At 37.3% G+C, this 20,541-nt stretch overlaps 2 protein-coding genes across 3 annotated transcripts in view; one reads left to right on the top strand and one right to left on the bottom strand.

The window, feature by feature from the left end:
* The first annotated feature begins 280 nt into the window (after positions 1 to 280).
* The window catches only part of LOC121250139, a 32,952-nt gene continuing 12,691 nt past the window's right edge, over positions 281 to 20,541 (top strand). The window contains exons 1-7 of one of the 2 annotated variants that reach the window (XR_005937720.1): positions 281 to 428; positions 7,594 to 7,709; positions 7,903 to 7,985; positions 12,239 to 12,360; positions 13,021 to 13,185; positions 13,491 to 13,584; positions 14,623 to 14,900. Coding sequence is in view for 1 of the 2 variants with exons in the window: in XM_041149086.1 (XP_041005020.1) it covers positions 404 to 428; positions 7,594 to 7,709; positions 7,903 to 7,985; positions 12,239 to 12,360; positions 13,021 to 13,185; positions 13,491 to 13,584; positions 14,623 to 14,824 (807 nt within the window). In the remaining variant the exon portion in view is untranslated. Of the gene's footprint in view, positions 429 to 7,593; positions 7,710 to 7,902; positions 7,986 to 12,238; positions 12,361 to 13,020; positions 13,186 to 13,490; positions 13,585 to 14,622; positions 15,103 to 20,541 lie in introns of those variants that run through there. The other variant, XM_041149086.1, reaches the window with a different exon arrangement.
* LOC121250138 (cytokinin dehydrogenase 3-like) lies at positions 16,333 to 20,395 on the bottom strand. The gene is made up of 5 exons (XM_041149085.1): positions 19,644 to 20,395; positions 18,255 to 18,382; positions 17,536 to 17,817; positions 17,078 to 17,328; positions 16,333 to 16,977 (listed from the first exon to the last, which is right to left on the bottom strand). Exons 1-5 carry the CDS (start codon positions 20,302 to 20,304, stop codon positions 16,683 to 16,685), a joined length of 1,617 nt encoding a protein of 538 aa, XP_041005019.1. The 5' UTR covers positions 20,305 to 20,395; the 3' UTR covers positions 16,333 to 16,682.

The raw sequence follows: 20,541 nt of genomic DNA on the forward strand, positions 1-20,541 counted from the left end.
TTAAATTTTCAAACCAACCCTAAATTAGATTTTTTTAGGTGCAATTTAGATAATGAGTTGAGATAAGTTGAAAGTTAAATAAAATATTGTTAGAATATTATTTTTTAATATTATTATTATTTTAAGATTTAAAAAAATTAAATTATAAATTATATTTTATATAAAAAGTTAAAAAAATAGTAATAATAAAATAAAATAAAATAAAATGGGATGAATCACTTTTTATATCTAAACAAACGAGAATTAGTTAGATTGTGTCAAAAAGCAGCTTGTTCACTGGTAAAGCTCCATGTTCCAAGTGGACAGCATTGGCCAAAATCTCCCAATCTTTTTGAAATCCTCCCTTAAACCGAGGTGCGCATCAACTACTTAGGCAATCCCCGCGCCGAAGAACCCTTGAGAGATGGCCATGGCTACACAAAACCCTGGTAACAAAATTCATTCTTTATATGTATTCTTTTGCGCAGGAACGCTTCTGAGTGTGCGTGAGATTCCTTTCTTGGCGTTCTAGCTATGATTAAGCATGACCATTAGCAAACCATAGCAGATGCACTTCTTTAAATGATGGAGAATTTATTTTATATGATAGCCAGGATCGTAACTAACGGTTTTCGTTCTAGATCTTGTAATACGGTAAAACGCAGATATTCATGCTTAGTTACGAGTGATGGTCTCTGAGCTTTATACAAGTTTCCATGGATTGAGTCTGATGTGGGTTCTCTGAGAGCCGACAGACATGCTACTTTCTTTTAGAGAACCTTCAACATTTTGCGAATTGGATTTCTGATGTTTCGCTGTTGGAATAACATGTACGTTTGCTAGATTCGGCCTTGGGAAGTTCAATGTATGTTTACCAAGAAGTTTAGAGATAATTATAGTGCAAAACAGAAATTATAGTGCTCAGCTTGGTTTATAAGTTGGTCATTTTAGCTAAAATTTTGTTTATCTTTAGTCTTTTTCTGAGGTGTTAGAAGAAATATTTTAGATTTATGAGCAACATTCGGTGTGTTAGTACATTTTTTGGTTCCTGAAATTGAGCCCAAATGACTGTTGATGAATGAAACAGAGACATTGTTATCCTCTACATTTTTTAGCGACAACATTGGGACTTTTCAAAATTTGCTACTTGCAAGCTTGGTGTGTCAAAAGACCCCTTAGTGAGCTGTGTGGCAATGTGGGTAAAGCTGGAGGGAAGAAATATGGGGGTGCTGAGATCATACAGCAACCTTGCAAAATAGTCACATGCGGTGGTAGAACCTCCAAAACCTACGCTGAGGTAGTCTCATGCTCTGATCCAGCCATCAAAGGAGGCATCAGAAGAACATAGGAGTATCTGATAAGAGTAGGTTTGTCATACCGAGATGTGGAGGACAATAATGGTATTTCAAAGGATAGAGAAGCTATCGTTGTGGAGCAAGGCAGAGAGAAAAGGTCTGATGTGCCACCAGCCAAAAGGTTTTATGCAAGAAGGAATCGAGGCTCTCTGTTCAAGGGGTGTGGTGCAGAGAAGTCGTCTATACAGAGCATAAAAGAGGAGCTGATTGACTTAAGGGAGTGGGTCGCGCGTTTAAACCTCAAGTTAAATCAGGACATTGGTCTGGGCTCAGAGGCTCGACGTGCCTAAGTCTATGGACTCACTATCACAGAGGGGCTTGGGAGCAAATAGAGAACCATGTAGAGCATGGGCCGATAAAGGAAAGCAGAAAGGCCATGATCCAACAGGGCACCTAGCTAGGCAATGGCGGGTCAAACACTTGGGCTTCTCCACATACAAAACTGGATCATCTTCCGAACTGTAACATTACCGTCAATGTCAACGATACACCAGACAGTGACACCACAAAATCGACCGACGGAGGCATTTGAGTCAGTTGTTGGCATCCCGGCCAATGAGGGGGCAGTGTCGGCGCTAGGGATAATGGACGCTGGACTAGATTCTGATGCATAAATCATTGCCCGGAGTGTCCAAGTCGTCAGGAACACGTACGTATCAACCCAAAATGTGCCGTCTGTGGAAAAATAAGGCTTTTCGTGCCTGGGAAATGCTTAAACAAAGGCATGGATTTGTGAAGGTAGTATCACGGGGGGAAATGGGATTTTTAGACAATACAATGGTTGTGTATGACTCGGTTAGGGCTTAGGGAGAGCTTTGGCAGGTGTTGGATCATGTCTCAAACAAGATGGATGTGGTATGAAAAAACCCCTTGGTCAATGAAGAGGATCATTGGGATGAACCAATCCCACTATCTTCCCTACATCCAAGCCGACAGCTACTACCAGGTCTCATAATGGGTTATACACAAGGCAAAGGAGATTCAAACTTGTGTGGGGGATCGTGTGTGACGGTTTCCAGGACCAATTCATAGCTCTCCTTGCAGCTATAGAGGCTGGACAGACCCATTCTAGTTCACCTAGGGAGCTCACCTCAGCTAAGGAGAAAGCTAGAGAATTAAAGAGGCTTGATTGGGTAATAAATGATGGAGCAAGAGAGAGGAACTCTAATCGCAGAAGATCGAAGGATAGGACAATGTTGGTTGTTTTATGAAACCCAAGATTGTTTCATGGAACGTAAGGGGGTTGAATGAGAAGAAAAAATGCCTTAAAGTTAGAAATCAACTTTGCAAATGGAGAGTAGACATTGTATGTTTGCAAGAAACGACATAGGCAGTTATCCCCCTTTGCACTATGAGGAGTTTGTGGGGTTGTAACCAAGTGGGGCGGCATTACCTACCTTCCAATGGAGCATCGGGAGGTATCTTAATGATGTGGGACAAAAGAGTGGTGGAAAAGATAGACGATTGTTTGGGAGACTTTATGGTGGCTTGCTCATCTAAGAATGTTGTGGATGGATACCAATGGGCTTTTGTAGGAGTTTATGGTCCTAACCTAGATTGCATACGAAATTTATTATGGGATGAGTTGGCTGGACTATGTAGCATATGGGACCTACCTTGGTGTATTAGTGGTGATTTCAACATCACTCGGTTCCCGAGTGAAAGATCAGGTGGTTCTAGTTTCAACCCAGCTATGGTAGACTTCTCTAACTACATCTTTGAACAAGATTTACTGGATACTCCTCTTGTAGGTTGCTTCTTCACTTGGTTGAGCAACCGAGAACACCCTTCTTGGTCAAGGATTGATAGATTTCTTATATCAACGAAATGGGAAGCACGATATCCGGACTTTATTCAAAAGAGACTCCCCAAGTTGTGTTCTGATCACTTTTCTATCCTCCTTGATTGTGGTGGCCTTCATAGAGGCCCAAGGTATTTCAAGTTTGAGAACATGTGGTTGAAGTCAGAGGGATTTCTCGACAGAGTCCAACAATGGTGGTCTTCTTACCGATTTCATGGCAACCCAAGCTATATCCTGGCACACAAATTGAAGTCCCTAAAGAAAGATTTGAAGGTGTGGAATGAGCAAGTATTTGGTGATGTGGAAAGCCACAAAAATACTCTCTCGTAAGAACTCAAGTGATTGAAGGGAATGGAAGAGGAGAGGGAACTATCTGAAGTAGAAAGGGCTTGTAAAATCCAAGTGTAGACATTGAAAGAGTTTCTTTATTGGAAGAAATATCTTGGAGACAAAAATCGCGAGCATTATGATTGAAGGAAGGGGATAGATGCACCAAGTTCTTCCATCAGGTGGCTAATTCACATAAGAGAAATAATGCAATAGAGATACCAAACCGAGATCACAGATCACATTGTCCATTACTATGAGAATGTGCTCACGGAACAATTTTCTTGGAGACCGAGATTAGATGGGCTTGCTTTTGATGTCCTTGATCCACATGAAAAGGAACAACTCGAAAGGCTATTTGATGAGTTAGAGGCTAGACAAGTATGTATTTAACGCATGGCGGGTGACAAAGCTCTAGGTCCGGACAGTTTCTCTATGGATTTTTTTCAAACATGTTGGGAAGTGCTTAAAGGAGACATCATGGGGGTCTTCTATGATTTTCATGAAAATGGAAGGTTTGAAAAAAGCCTAAATACAACTTTTGTAGGCTCATACCAAAAGAGCTTGGAGTGGTAGAGGTAAAAGATTATCGTCCCGTTAGCTTGGTGGGTGGGTTGTACATATTCTTTCCAAACTATTGGCGAATAGGTTGTGCAAGGTGTTGGAGAAGTTAATATTGAAACCTCAGAATGCCTTTGTCAAAGGTAGGAAAATCCTTGACTCGGTGCTTATTGCCAATAGATGTTTGGATAATAGACTCAAGTCGGGAGAGCCAGGGCTCTTGGCTTTGGTACGAAATGGTGTACATGGATCCATCATTGTATATCTATGGCATGTTTCTCTATATTGGAGAATGGCATGCCAAAAGGCTTCTTTAAAAGCTCACAAGGATTGAGACAAGGCGACCCTCAATATCTGCTACTTTTTTGTTTTTGTGATGGAAGCCTTTAGTAAGATGATTTCAGGTGTTGTGGAGGGTGGGTTCATATCTAGATTCTTGGTGGGAGAGGCAACTACTGGCTCGCTCAACATATCTCATTTATTATTGGCCGAAGATACCTTAATCTTTTGTGGGGCCAGACTTGATCAAATTCAAGCTTCAAGGGCTCTACTATTATGCTTTGAATCTATATCTGGGTTGAAGGTGAACTTGGCAAAATCAGAAGTAGTGTCAGTGGGGGATGTTCCTAATGTGGAGAGTACGGCTTCCATTTTGGGATGCAAGATATCTCAACTGCGCATGAAATATCTTGGCCTCCTGTTGGGTGCTACATTCAAATCAAAATCTATTTAGGATGATGTGCTAGAAAGAATGGAGAGGAAATTAGCTAGTTGGAAGAGAATGTTTTTATCCAAAGGTGGTAGGGCCACTTTAATCAAAATATTATTTTCCAATTTGCCAACTTATTTCCTCTCATTATTTTCACTCCACACCAAGGTGGCTTATTGCATGGAGAAACTCCAACGTGACTTTTTTTTTTTTTTTTTTTTTTTAGAGGGGGGGGGGGGGGGGATTAACGACGAATTTAAATTTCATTTGGTGATATGGGCCACAATATGTTCTTCAATCAAAGGAGGTTTGGGCATTTGGAATTTTAAATCCTTTAACAAAGCCTTGCTTGGTAAATGGTTATGGAGATATCACTATGAATGGGGGGCCTTGTGGAGAATTTTCATCGAATTGAAGCATAGGGAATTGTGGGGAGGATGGTGTTTTAATGAGGTGGGTGGGCTTTATGGAGTGGGGCTGTGGAAGCACATAAGGAGAGGTTGGGATACATATGCATTTAATATCCTCTTTACTGTGTGTAATGAAGCCAAGATCAAATTTTGGCATGATGTATGGTGCAACGAAAGGGCACTCAAGGAAACCTATCCACAAGTTTACAGTTTAGCAAGAATAAAAGAAGCCTCGATTGTGGATCTATTAACCATCTCCAATGGTATTCCCCCAATGGAATGATATATTCCTTAGAGATGCACAAGATAGGGAAATTGATTTCTTTTTGGCATTCTTTGACCTTGTGTATTCCACCTGTTTGTCGGGGGGAGTTGAAGAGAAGATTTTATGGTGCCCCTCTAAGACAGGGATATTCATAGTCCGATTTTTCCATACCATGACCGCGCACAACACAGATCCATTCCCATTGAAGAGCATTTGGAAGACAAAGGCACCTTTAAAGGCATCCTCTTTTGTATGGATGGCTTCTTTGGGGAAGATCCCCACAGTAGACAACTTGAGGAAATGTCGAATCATAGTCATATATTGGTGTTGTATGTGCAAGAAGAGCTGAGAGTCCGTCGATCCACTGTTTTAAATACCGTACCATACTGGGCGGTATGATTTGTATTTGCCGTACTGGCCACTGGTTTGGTACATGTATTTCCTTCATTTCGTACCGGTCCAAATACCGGCCATACTGGCCGATATTTTGGCTTGTACCAACTTGTATTTCGGCCCGTTCTGGGCCTTTAATTGTTTTTTTTTTTTTCAAACTACAAGCTCATTTTTTGAGCCTCAATTCAGACTTAGTTATTTATAATTTATATATATGTATTTATATATAATTTATTCATATATAAATTATTATTTTATAATATAATTTATATATATAATTTATTCATATATCGACTATCCTGAAACGGTACCGGTATCGAAATATTTCGTTCCAGTGCCTTGATCGGTACGACATCCGATACAGTATTCAAAACATTGCGTCGACCACCTATTACATCATTTCGAGATTGCCATGACTTTGTGGAATGAAGTCTTTGTTCAGTTGGGACTAGCTTGGGTGATGCCGAGAAGGGTAAGAGATCTTCTAGCTTCTTGGAGAGGCATTCGGAGCAACTCTCAAATTACGTTAATATGGAAGATGGTCCAAACATGTCTATGGTGGTGCATTTGGAGGGAGAGGAATGCAAGGAGTTTTGAAGATCAAGAATGATCAATGGATGAGCTTAGAAACTACTTTACTACATTGGTCGATTGTAATTGATTTTCATGACATGACCTTCCATAATTCCTTGTATCTCTAAACTAGCACGCTTAGGCGTTGCTCTTGTATATGTCTTGTATATTTGGGCTCTTGCCTACACTTTTGATCAATATATATTTGTTTACTGATAAAAAAAAATAGTTTTAAAAAAACCAAAACACTATTTATTACTTGATGTGTCATGTCTCTACATGCTCCACATCACTCATATGTCTTGGTGTATCAAAATATTGGCTTACAAATCGATTTTTGAAAAAAAATGTCATTTAAAATGTAAATGCTGTTTATGGAAAGCTGTTATTGGAAGTGACATGTACGATTGATGGATGAAATGACTTTAATACCTTTTAAATATGGAAAATGAGGTATTTGCTCTACTAGATGGCCTTAAAGTTTGCATAAGGTGGAACCTAAGTAGAGTTAAGGTTGAGGTCGATTCACAGATTCTTTTAAATTGGTGGAATGGACATAGCCATCTTAATTGGGAAGTAAGGGAGGACTGGGAGAGAATCTTCTGCCTATCAAAATATTTGGTTCTTACAGTTAAGCACATTTTTAGAGAAGTTAACCAAGTTGCAGACATTTTGGCTAAACAATGTGCAAAAGGGACTACAAGAGAGATCTCGTCAGCCACTAGAGACATTATAGGAACTCTTAGAATTGAGAGAGCTGGTTTGCCTATGCTATGGTGTAAATGATAGGGCTGAATATACACAGTCCATATACACGATTTTTTATTTTCTCTAGTTTTTCTTTACTTTGGGCTGTATCTAGGTTTTTGTATAGTCTAGATGTTGATTTGTTATCATGGTATTCCTCCACCATAAGTGAGGGTTTTATTAATAAAATTGGGGCTTTGTCCTCTTTCATGAAAAGAAAATATGGAAAATGATAAACACACAACCTATTTCCAATTATATTTTAAATGAATGGCAATTCTGTAAAATAAGTAAATAACTTACAAAGTAATTATAAAATGGCAATTCCATTTAAAACATAGTTGTGAAAATGGTTGTCTATTATTACCCTCTATATATCCACAGATAAAATTGAATCTGATTCTAATTTGAAGGATTAGAAGAGTATTTTGATCAAATAATTAATTGGTGATTCATGTGATGAATTGTCTCAGTGGGTCAGAAGAAAGTCATAATACCAAACAAATATGGCGAAAAACTTGTGGGCATATTGCATGAAACTGAATCTCCGGATATCGTAATCTTATGCCATGGTTTTCGGTCCACAAAGGTTGGTGCTCTTACGTGCAAAGTGGTTTCATTTTTCTTTGTACTTTTTTTAGATTTTTTCTTCTTGGTCTTATCTTTTTAATTATATGCGCGTTATTGCTTTTGTTCTTTCTCGACAATGTTGGATTTAACTTTGTAAATGCATGAAAATCTTTAATATAAAGGCATTCATCATAACTTGCCGTCATTGTTAGGAAGATGATACCATGGTGAACCTTGCTGCTGCATTGGAGAATGGAGGATTTAGTGCCTTCCGCTTTGACTTCGCTGGAAATGGGTAAGCTGGTAGAATCTTAGGATATAAACGTCTAGATTTTTAGATATTTTATAGCATATTGTACTTGTACTACTTTTATCTTGTAATTTTTGGAGATAATCTTTACATTTTACATACTTTTATTTGATTTATGCTGCCTTGTGAATGGGGTGTGCGAGATAATTTCTGAATGCCTTGCTAATTGGTTGAGTGCGGTTTTTTGAGAAGTTGATGCAACAAATTGTGTCCGTCAGAGGTAGATAAATTTTAGACTCTATGCTTATTGCTGATGAATACCCGGATAGTAGGCTTAGCTCAGGTGAGCCAGGGTTGCTTTGCAAATTGGATATTGAGAAGGCCTATGATCATGCTAATTGAGAGTTTTTATTTATTTATTATTTCTTGTTTTGGAGATGCCATTTGGGGAGACATGGAGATCTTCATTGTATTTCTTCAGTGCGCTTTTTTGTATTGGTTGAAGGCACTCCTGCTGTCTTCTTTAGTAATTCTTATGGTTTCAGATAGAGTTGATCCTTTGTCTTCGTTGCTTTTCATTATTTTCATGGAGACTCTAAAAAATGTTATCAGCTACCATTGATGGAGGTGTTCTCTTTAGCCCTATTTTGGGGCCTACTAATCTTGGAGTGCTTAAAATGTCTCATCTTTTGTTTGTAGATGATACCTTGATATTTTGTGGGGCAAACTTGGGCCACCTTCACTCTTTGAGGCCATTTTTAATACTTTGATGCTTTTTTTTGGGTTGAAAGTGATTTGGCTGAGTCAAACTTAGTTCTTGGTGGTAATGTTTCTAATATGGATTGCCTAGCTAGCATGTTGGGGGTGCAAGCTATCCTCTTTTTATATGAAATATCTTGGCCTCCGGTGATAGTCTATTGGGGATAATGTGATCGAAAAGATTGAACATGGATTGGTTGGTTGGAAAATGTTGTATATGTTTAAGGGTGTTAGGATCACCTTGATCAAGAGTACCCTTTCAAATTTTCTTAAATCTGTTTTTATGTCCTTGTTTCCTTACACCACCAGCATAACCAATTGAATAGAGAAGCTACAATGGGACTTTTTAAGGAGTGGGCTAGGTAAAGAGTTCAAATTTCTTCAATTCTAAGTGAGGTTTAAGAGTTCAAAATTTGTCTATATTTAATTGTGCCCATTTATGTAAGTGGCTTGTGCAATACCAGCACAGGATGGAGGCCTCATAGAATGTCACTTGGATTCTAAATATGGTTGTGCTGGTGTTGCATGGATTCTAACCTTCCCACATGTTTTTCTTTTTCCTTTGCCAGCAAGTGTGGCTAATCAAATTGAGCAGATTTTCCGAGTCTTCTTGTGGGGTGGATTTGGAGAGGAGACTAAGTTCCACTTAGTCAAGTGGGATAAGGTATGTACACCGATCTCTAGTGGAGGGTTGGAAATTCATAACCTGAAAATCTACAATAAGGCACTTCTTGGGAAGTGGTTATGGAGGTATCATCAAGAAGGGGAATCTTTATGGAAGACTATTATTGAGGTGAAGTATGGGAGTTTGTGAGGGGGTTGGTGTTCGAATGAAGTGAGAAGTGTGCATGAGGTTGGCCTGTGGAAGAATATTAGAAATTTCATGGGAGGATTTTACTCAGTTTATAAAATTAGAGGTTGGTGACGGTGTGAGGATCAGCTTTTGGCATGACTTATGGTGTGCTGATTCAGCTCTTAAGACCAGATTTCCCTCTCTTTTTAGGATGGCCCTTAATCAGGAGGCTTCGGTGCCTGAGTTGCTAGATCATTCTATTGGGTTCCCTTTGTGGAATGTTTATTTTAGTAGAGCTGTTCATTATTGTGAAATTAGAATTGTTTCTGAATTTTACAACTTATTGTATTCCTTGCAATTTGTTAATTATGAGATGGACAGAATGCCGTGGATGAAGACTAAAAATCGGAGGTTTCTGTTCAGTCATTGTATAAGGCTTTTTCAAGCAAAAATCAACTTTGTTCCCTTGGAAACCTATTTGGAAAACTAAGGTGCCTCCTAAGATTGCCTTCTTTGGGTGGACAACAGCTCTTGAGGAAGTTTTGACATTGGATAATTTGAGATAGAGGAGTCTTGTCATAACGGAATGGTGTTATATGTGTAAGAAGAATGGAGAATCAGTTGACCATCTTTTACTTCATTGTGAGGGGGCGAGAATGTTTTGGGCAGAAATCTTTCATAGAACAGGCATTGCTTGGGTAATAACCAAGAGGGTGGTTGATTTATTTGCTTGTTGGCAACGATGCATGGCCAGTTCATATATTGAGGATGTATGGAGGTGCTTATGGATTGAAAGAATGGTCGAAGTTTTGAAAACAAGGGATGTTCTCTGGATGAGCTAAGAAGTTTCTTCGGTTGATTTATTTGCTTGTTGGCAACGATGCATGGCCAGTTCATATATTGAGGATGTATGGAGGTGCTTATGGATTGAAAGAATGGTCGAAGTTTTGAAAACAAGGGATGTTCTCTGGATGAGCTAAGAAGTTTCTTCTTCCATACTTTATTTCTTTGGGCATCTTTTTGTGTTCTTAATGGAGCTTGCTTCAATGACTTTCTCGTATTCCTTTCTAGCTCCTTTTTATGTAACTAGGTGTATGCTGTTTGTATACCTCCTGTGTACTTGGCTATGCCTATTTACTTCTATAAACTAAATGTTATCCTACTTGTAAAAAACAATAAGGTACTGAGCCGCATGGGGGATGGGATTATGGAAATCTTTTTTGAAAAAACTGATGTCTTATTTGGTTTTTTCTAGCCCTACTAGACTTGAGTTGGGTGATGGCTTCAGGACTAGATATTGACATGACTTGTGGTGTGGTGATGGGCTTCTACATTGTTGGAAGCTCCAATGGCTGATCTGTTGAGTTACGGGCTCCATCAGAGGAATGTTAGTTTTTTCAGCATGACTCATGACTGGGAGGTTGATGCCTTCACAAAGTTCTTCAATCTCTTGTACTCACGACGATTATGTATTGGGGGAGCAGATAAGATTCTTTGGGCCCCTTCCAACAAGGGAAAGTTTACTGTTCGATCTTTATATATGATCTTTATACCTTGGGATATTAACTCATTTCCTTGGAGGAGTGTTTGGCAGACTAAGGTGCCTATGAGAGCAGTTTTTTTTGCTTGTCCAGTCTCCTTAAAGAAGATTCTCACTATGAATAACCTAAGGAAACGTCCTATCATTATGTGTAGAAAGAGCTTGGAATCTGTAGATCTTCTTTTGCCCATTGTGAGATTGCCAATGCCTGGTGGAATTACTTTTTTTTGGTCTAGTTGGGTTAACTTAGACTATGCCTAAAAGGATTACTTATAATAAAAATGCCTAGAAGGATAGTTGACTTCTTTGCCAATTGGTGAGGGTTATAATGGTGGCCCACATGTTGCAGTAGCATGGAAGATGGTCCGTCTATCTGGTTTGGGGTATTTAGAGGTAAAAGAATGATAGAAAGTTAAGGATTGTGAGCAGATGATGAGGGAGCTTAAAACTCTCGTCAGTACTCTGTTTCTATGGGTAGCTTCCGTAGATTTTAATGGGTGCAGTTTTCATTTTTTTTTTTGTCTCATGTTTCTAGTTAGGCTCTTCCTCTCGTATACTCTTGTGTACTTGGGCTGTCTTTTGTGTTTTTAATAAATTCTTTGATTATTTATATATATAAAAAGAAAGTAATTTTTGCTTCGCAACATAGTTACTATAGTAAGCGAAAAGGCATATAACATGTAATGTTGCATGCCTTAATATTGTGATATAATAGGCACTTGAATGCAAATTCTGGGCCTCCAAGTTAAGCTGGTGTCATTAATAAAAATGTATCATGCAGTAAATCTCTAGGTAATCTAATGATCTTGCGGATATGCAATTTTGCCTTGATCCATAGTTTTATCAATTATTTCCAAATTTAGAATTATCCCTTAGTGATACCCTTCTAGATTCCATGATTATCTATTCTCTTTTGCATGAGTACAAGCAAAATCCTAACCTAATAAGAAGCTAATCTTTAATGAAGGAGGTAATTATTTTGCATTAATGAGCTCATAAACCATTGGGCAGATATTTGTAGGCCTATGTACTGTAGACAATAAAATTGCAATCTCCCTGGGGGAGGGGGGTGCTTTCAGTTCTGTTCTTTTGAGGCTTAAACTCATGACTTATGGTATATGGTCCAGTTTTGAATGTCAGTCTTGGTAGTTCTTACTCCTCACACTTCCTTTCATTTTGATTTAATGTTCTATTATGCCTTTTCAGGGAAAGTGAAGGTTCATTTCAGTTTGGTAACTATTGGAGAGAGACTGATGACCTACGTTCTGTAATCCAACACTTTTCTGAAGCCAACCGTACAATAAGGGCAATTATTGGGCATAGTAAAGGTACATTGGATTATTTGGGTTAGTGAATCTATGGATTTAGTTAGCCTTTGAAGTTTTACTGATAAGTGAGAATTATTTAGACATGGTTTGTCCCCTCTTTGGTGATTAAGTAGGAAGTCCCCCAATGTTTCCTATCCTCTCCCACTCATCATAACCATCTTCTTCTTTCTATTTTCCGGCAGTTGTGATAGATCCAAGGGAGGAATTTTTTTGGGATGGCCATCAATGCTCTGATGCTGTTCATGCATGCATAGATGGACACTGATAGTTGTGCTATAGATTTTGCTTATGGGATATCTATTTGGTGGGAAATGTGAATAATTTCTATCTATTTCATCTTTTGAAATGCACAATTGATAAACTTGGTGTAGGATAGAATTGCTTCTGAGATTCACACTGCAAATCGAGAAACTTGGAATTTGAGACTTTTAGCTTTAGATTCTATATTAATTTGTGTCTACAATCTTTAAATGTCGCAAGTCTCTATTACTTTGTCTTTGCCCTACAATCTCTGTATTTCATTTCCATGTCAGCGTGTTTACTTAGTTTTTTTAAAGGTCAATTGCATTAATTAAATAATGTCTTTTTAGGTGTAATTTCCACTGTGGTAAGTACTTGAAATGTATTTGCTCATACGAAAAGTTGTTGAATGTATTTCAGGAGGCAATATTGTGCTACTTTATGCTTCTAAATACCATGATATCTCCACGGTTGTCAATGTTTCTGGCCGTTATGATCTGACAGAAGGCATTGTAGAACGTCTGGGGAAAGATGTTATGCAAAGAATCAAGGAGGCTGGATTCATAGATGTAAAGAATAAAACAGGTATCCTGTTAGCTTATGTCCAACGTACATGGTGATATATACTTAATGATTTGAAATCTTTCAGTTTTGCCGGTTACTTGTTATCATATGATTTTCTGCCTCAACGTTTTCTCCCATGCCCATGATTCTTTTTAACTTCTTTGGAGAATTTTGGATTTGGCATAACTCTATCATCAACGAGGGCATAGCGAGGGCACTACACCCTAAACTGCTTATTTTTCTGCAATTTGAATTTTGAAAGAAAAATGATTGCCATGTGCATGGCAAAAAGTATAATGTGACCTATGTTTCAATATACTTTGTAGGAAGTGTTAATTTTCGGGTGACTGAGGAAAGTTTACTGGAACGACTAAGTACAGATATGCATGAAGCATGTCTTCATATTAGCAAAGAATGCAGGTGAGGAAAAATTCATCTGAAATTTTAGTAATGAATTTATGTAAAAACATGGTATTTCATTTCTTGACTGTCGATAGTATTTCTTCCTAGTGGTTCATGATTGCATGCATTATGCTAGCAATTGTCATCTTTTTAGATGATTGAGGAAAGCCTGATGGCCTGTGAAGATCAAATCATGTTATTTTAGTAACTAATATAGACCTAGAAAACAAAATTGCGGCTCAAATGGGGAACATTGATAGCCTATTTTCCTAACAATTAGTGGCCTAGAAAACAAGATTGAGGCTTGAGGAGGGGAGGTATCTATTCTCTTGTCAAATCTTACGGGACTTTCTGTATCAAAGGTTGTATTGAGTGTTGTGCCACTTGCTTGATTCCCCAAATTTGGCACCTTGTTGACACTTCTTTTGTTTGATACCTGGAAAATGACCCATGCATATGAAATACAGAAATAGACTGACTAGCATGTGCTATGGAAATTTCTTTTTATAGCTAAATACTGCACCCACGTGAGATTGAGCCCTGACCTCACTGAACTTTATGTACTTGAGGGGTAGGGAAATCTGGTCCAAATAGTTGAATATAAACAAAACCTTTAAGCAGTATATACTTAAAAAATTTACTTGCTTTTGGGAGCAAACTCTAGCTTCATATCGGTTGTACCTGTTTGTTGTCTGCATTTTGCATTTTCTATTAGGAATTTTTGTCAATATTTTGACTGATGCGTAAAAGATTTTTTGCTTCTAATGATATCCTTTCTAAAACTGGTGGGTGTTTTTTATTATTATAAATTTTTTTTTTTTTTTTGTGGGGGGGGGGGGGGGGGGGGGGGGGGGGGAGGTGAGAGTTGGGGGGGAGCAATTGGTTGTCATTGTTTGCAGACCTGAAACTGGGCCATTCCTTCTTGCAGCTCACTGTGCCGCTGATAGTATCTCTATATCTGCATTAATTCACCAATGTCACCATGCATATGCATTTCTGACTGTAATTGGTGCGTGATAGGTGTAATGTATAGAGTTACTAAGTCTGTTTATACAGGGTCTTGACTGTCCATGGAACTGAAGATCAGATCATCAGTAGTTCCGATGCAGTAAAGTTTAGCAAGATCATACCGAACCACAAATTACATATTATAGAAGGATGTGATCATGGATACACTCACTATCAAGGAGATCTGGTATCAGTTGTTTTGGATTTTATAAAGGGAGCTTCTTCAGCGCAACAAGGTTCCACTAGCTAAATACTTCTGTACCCACCAGCATATCTAGAAAAATATAAAGGCAACATCAGATCTTACAGATATATATATATATATATGTATATATATATATATATTGAGCATTCTAAGCTTGTAATAATGTTGAATTAACTGTTACTGCAACTGCAAGTGTGTGGTAAAATGTGATCGAACTCTACATTGTGCCTTTTCTTTTAGACAGTCATGACCTGTGTATTAGGCAAGGGTTGTGTTGAGTTACTAGGTAGTTGTATTTTCAGCTGAAAAGGCCAATTTGTGTTCTTGGGTTGTCATCTGGGGAGCGGCTCAAGTATATATGACATATTCAAGAGCACCCCATATACATGCTCGTTTAGTGATAACCAGCATGTTAAAATTGATCGAATGGTTAAGACCCGCTGCTTTTAAAGCTGAGAGGAGCAGCGAGAGGATTTTTAACCATTCGATCAATTATAAGAAGCGTGGCATCCTATCATTTAAATCAGAGCGGATGCAGCTCGAACTTTTGTTGAAGGGTAGCCTCTTCCTATCGTCTGTTGCTTGAATTGTTAAGTACTTCTTTTGTGTGGAAGAGGATTGTGGGATTGTTCAGATTAACCAGTGTTCTTTGTCCAACTCCTGTTTGCACAGTTTATTGTGGTAACCCCTCCTCAAGTCATATTTGTCTTTTCATGAACTTTACGTGCAGTCACTTTTACGTACTTTTTGCGTACTTCATTAATTTGATTGGCTGCATAATTTTTTTAATATAAAATAATTATTTTGACTAATCACATCAGTAAAATATGTAAGGAGTACGTAAAAGTAACTGTACGTAACTTTTTTTAGTATGAAATTGGCAATGAAAAGTAAAGGAGATTTAGAGAAAGAAGCAAGGTCTAGTAGCAAAGTTTCTCGCTTTAAGAATTTTTGTTTAAACTACTGTAATATACATAAGGCTCTCATCCTACCTCTATTCCATTATATTGACGTGGCATTATCCATAAATCTTACACCAATTCTTGTTTTTCATCAAAAAAAAAGAAAAAAACTCAGTTGCCACGTGCCAAAACACTTGATAGTAATCCAAAGATCATTGAGCTACTAATCTCTTTGGTCATAGGCTGTCACATAGATTAGTAAAGAATATACAATAACGAAAAGTTCTTCAATCATTCAAAGTTATGTTCAAGGAATGATAAAAAATGATGATTAAAAAGACGATGAATAATATACCATCTTGTAGGAATCAGACATGGTAAGAGCAGAAAAAGAACAAAGAAAATTGGGTTCTTCATAGTAACAGGAGGTAATCCGAAACTATGAGGGTAAAGGAGGAAGGGGTAAGATAAGAAAAATTTTATACACCACACTACTATTTCACTTATATTCTACTATGTAAGATGTGATATATTTATCATCATTGATGATCATTTATTGGAAGATTATTTTTCATTCAGTGGCGATAAATGTGTCATATTTTACATAGTAGGATGAAAATAAGATATTAGTTTGGTGTGTAGCATTACTCGTAAGATGAACTAAATCTGCATTTATATTATTTTTGAGTTCAAACAGTTCTACAGCTGGAAATGATTCTAATTCTACACTCGAAAAACAACACAAATAGAGGAAATTAAACAACTACAATTTTACAACTCTTGGAGGGACTGATATTATCTTCAAACACAATAAAAACTGTAGTAGAAACTAGAATATTCAGACTTGAGAAAACTACACTAGATCTAGCTAGCTAGCTGCAGCTAACTCCTACCCAGAATCAAACTTCATGATATTCAACATATATACTACGTTCAGAGAAGCAAATCGACAACCTTATTAATTTTGACCTCTAATCCCTCCGTTTACATCCATTTCTGCTTCAATTGTTGTTGAAAATCCTCTGTCCTGGTGACATTATCATTTCTGGATCAAACCGAGCTTTTCTCTCCTGGAAAGTTTCCCACTTCATGCCAAAATGGTTTTCCCATTCTTTCTTTCTCTTATAGCTGGGAAGATACTCCTTAATATCAATACCAGCATTATAACAATACTGCAGTATGTCTTGGTTCTGTACATCAATGGCTTCCCATTCATCAATCCCACTTATATGCAGAAATCCTACGGTGTAGAAAACATCTTCATCAGGTGTAACTGCAGACATCCTGTCATCCCACCTGCAATTATTCCAAGTAAAATGATTTTATTCAAATCCCAAAGTATTTTGTGAATTATGTGCTATTTAGGTTGTATTTCAGATAAAGTACGCGCGCTTACTTGCTTTTGTTCATGGGGTAAAAAAGAACAAGTCCTGTGGTAATGTTTCGTTTAAGAACAATGTTCTTCAAAACACCAGAATTGAATTCTGAGATACGAGATTTTGGTACAAAGAGATTCAACCATGGATGAACCTCCGTCGACGTTGGCTCTCGACTCGAAGCTCTACTCAAAAAATCGACGAAGGAGACATCTTTCTCAAATGCATATCCCGGAATAAAGCTCAACGTTTCGAACAAAACTTTCAGTTCCTGTGGAGAAAATTTATAAAGATATTTACGCTTAATATTATAATTAATTAAAGATGGCTTTATAAAGAAGAGGGATGCATGATTAGTCTCTATAAAGAGAATTACAAAATAATAATAATAAATTGGTATAACTTGATGCAATACCTCAGATTATAAAGATCTTTTTATTTTAAGATATATAGATCTTATATTTCGCATTTACTATACCTCATCGACAGAATCATCAAGAGTGGGATCGTCATAGTAATATTTGGCCATTTCTAGAGAGTAGATGATGCCATGTTTGGTTATCAGAGAAGTAATTCTGGAGTGATCAGCTAATGGAAAGAATGAAGATCTCCAGCCATCCATAGGACCATGGTTCATGAGAAGTAAACCTTCCAAGTAATCAACTGCATTCTTATGCTCCCTTCCATTAAGTGAAATCAAATGTTCTTGGTCTCCAGAAAATGCAGAGAAGTCGTCGTAAAGCATTCGAACCCACTTAACCTGTAATCAACAAATTCACCACACATCATTAATTAATGAACATTTTTGCATGTATTCATTACTACAATAATATAATGAGAGTTGGCTTAATTAGTGCATATATGCTTAGTGAGATAAAAGAGGAGGATTGCTACATATAGTCGTAGACTGCGTAAGTACCGCGCAATCGTTTTGAAAAATAGTGGAGTCTCCTATTAAATTTTCTTTTTTCATGTGGGTTTCGCATTTATCCAATTTTTTCAAAAAGATTATGCGGCTCCTGCATACTCCACGATTGAAAATATCTTTATCCTTTTATATATATATATATATATATATATATATATATATATATATATATATATATATTGGGACCAGGAAGACAAAAGTGGCCCCAAGAAAAAAGAAGGTAAGGGCAGGTGGCAAAAGTAGTGCATGTCAATGTTGTATGTATGGACCCTCTTTGGTGCGGAGTCAAGGATGATTCTGGCTCTGGCTATAATTCCAAATTGGCCTAATCCTCCAAGAACTGCATAGAACAGCTCCCTGTTGTTTTCAGGGGAGCAAGTCACAACATCTCCTTTCCCTAAACCAAACACATGCACAAACCTCGTCAGTAAATACTAATTAATTAATAGCCAGTACTGCAAAATAAATAATAATAATAATAACAACGGCAATATTAATACTAAAATAAAATTTTACACATAAACAATTTCCAGATTTGACAATATTTTGAGTTCTTTTATTATTTTATTTTCATCAAATAAGAACGAGTTTTGGCTCTTTCCTAAATTTAGTCTCCTGTCCACTTTTGCTACCAAAAGTAGATGATCAGGTGCAACACGTGAAGCCAACCATAAGTCTTCGAGTGTCTAAGAATGGACAAAAATATCTATGCATATATATAACATAAATTAAAAAAAAAAAGTAAAAAAAATTGTGTAACAGAATTCCAATAAAATAAAATAAAAAAATCAAGAGACTTTGTAGATAAAAAGGAGTCATCCTAGCTCCTATCAAGTGCTCCATGTGGTGGAGTAGTGGAAGAAGGGGTTTCCTTTGAAATCATCACTTGTCTAAAAAGTTTAAACTAATAGAAAGAGGTAGATTTAATTATTTGTATTATATTCTTAACACCTCCTCAATGAGTGGGCTCAACATATGAAATATTTAATTAAATGAAATAAAAGTGTAAAGTCATGCATGATTCGAACTGATTTTGACCTCTGCTCTAATACCATGTAAAATCATCACTCGTCCTAAAAGTTTAAGCTGATATTAGAAGAGGTAGATTTAATTATTTGTATTATATCCTATGTAGTCTTAATAATCCCTCCAACTCGATTAATTCACTGCACGCAAAGGAGTTGTACGGTAAGAGGGTATACCCTGTTCACTCCCTTGCTCCGATAGTGAAGACCTTTGTTTCTTCATTGCATGGGCGGGAGGTATGGATTTGGTAGTTTTTTTTTTTTTTTTATTTGACTTGATGGGTAAAGGTGATACATGTGTTACTTCTATGGTTAAACTTCAAACGAAAATGAAAAAAAAACACAAGATTTTAATTAAGGTCTTATAATTTGATAGCCAAAGATCAGATATATACATAAAGTGTGGATTCTATAGAATTCATTATATATTTATTTCAAACAAATAAATTTGGTGAGGCGCCAAAACTCAGGTTCCTATTGGCAAAAAAAAAAAAAAAACACTCAAGGACTTTTCTGTAATCAGTTAATTTGCTAGGAATAAAATAATAAGGAAGAGTTAAACCAAACATTATATTCAAAGATCAGTACTACTCTATACTTTGAAAAAAAAAAAATGTCCTGAATCATGCATACCAGTGATAACATCCATTTCATACACATTGCTGATCTGAGGGCCATGACGAAAGGTTTGCCCACTAATCCCTGCATTTGATAGCGTCCCCCCAACCGTGAGATACAAATAATCTGTCCACGAGACTGGTGCAAGTCCATGTTCAAGCGTGGCATTCAAAACATCTATCCAAAGCTGCTCGCCTCCAACGTCAACATACCACGTTGTATCATCATGATCAGTTCCCATTGATGGGTGGTTTCCAGCTGAGACCTTAATTCCATGATACTCAATTTTCTGGTTTTTTAAGGATGTCATGTCCACCACAACCCCATTACGAGCCATTGCCTGTCCACGGACAGAATGACCCTGTCCTTTTGCAGCTATGTGAAATGGCGCAGAATTAAAGTGAGCAAACTTTATTAAGCTTGCTATATCATCGATGGAAGACGGATAGAGTACAGCTGCTGGGATCTCTTTAACGATATTGCCTTGATCGCTAGAGGCTATGTTTATGGCAGCAGGGTCGTCACGAAGCCTGTTTGCAAGATCGAGGGTTTGGAGGTTGGGTGGGAGCAAACTTGGCCATGAGGACCTTGGCTTTCCTATGGTGGACTTCAAATGGCTAACACATATAACAAACACGACAATGAAATATGTTCTAGCTTGAAAAGATTCAGCCATTTTTGTGCAAGAAGGAGAAGAGATTAGGAGTCGGTCGAGGAGTTGGTGCTTGTGGTAGTGATGGAAGTAGAGGGGAAGGTTGGGTATTACACATATATAGAAAGGCTATGTGCGGCTTGTCTCTCTCAAAAGTTTTTATTAGAATTTGACGATTTCCAACGTTAGAAAGATAGACATACTGTGAACTATACAATAATTATTACTATTTTTATCGATTTTTTTGAATAATATTAAATA

Source organism: Juglans microcarpa x Juglans regia, chromosome 2D, assembly GCF_004785595.1.
Source record: "Juglans microcarpa x Juglans regia isolate MS1-56 chromosome 2D, Jm3101_v1.0, whole genome shotgun sequence".
Taxonomy (NCBI): Eukaryota; Viridiplantae; Streptophyta; class Magnoliopsida; order Fagales; family Juglandaceae; genus Juglans; species Juglans microcarpa x Juglans regia.

Bases quoted from the DNA above. Each gene is read 5' to 3' on its own strand.
- LOC121250138 (XM_041149085.1), bottom strand. From the start codon at position 20,304: ATGGCTGAATCTTTTCAAGCTAGAACATATTTCATTGTCGTGTTTGTT. The intron at 17,329-17,535 runs GTATAGTAAATG...TTTTCTCCACAG, and splicing joins TTGATGATTCTGTCGATGAG to GAACTGAAAGTTTTGTTCGA. The intron at 16,978-17,077 runs GTAAGCGCGCGT...GAATAATTGCAG, and splicing joins TACCCCATGAACAAAAGCAA to GTGGGATGACAGGATGTCTG.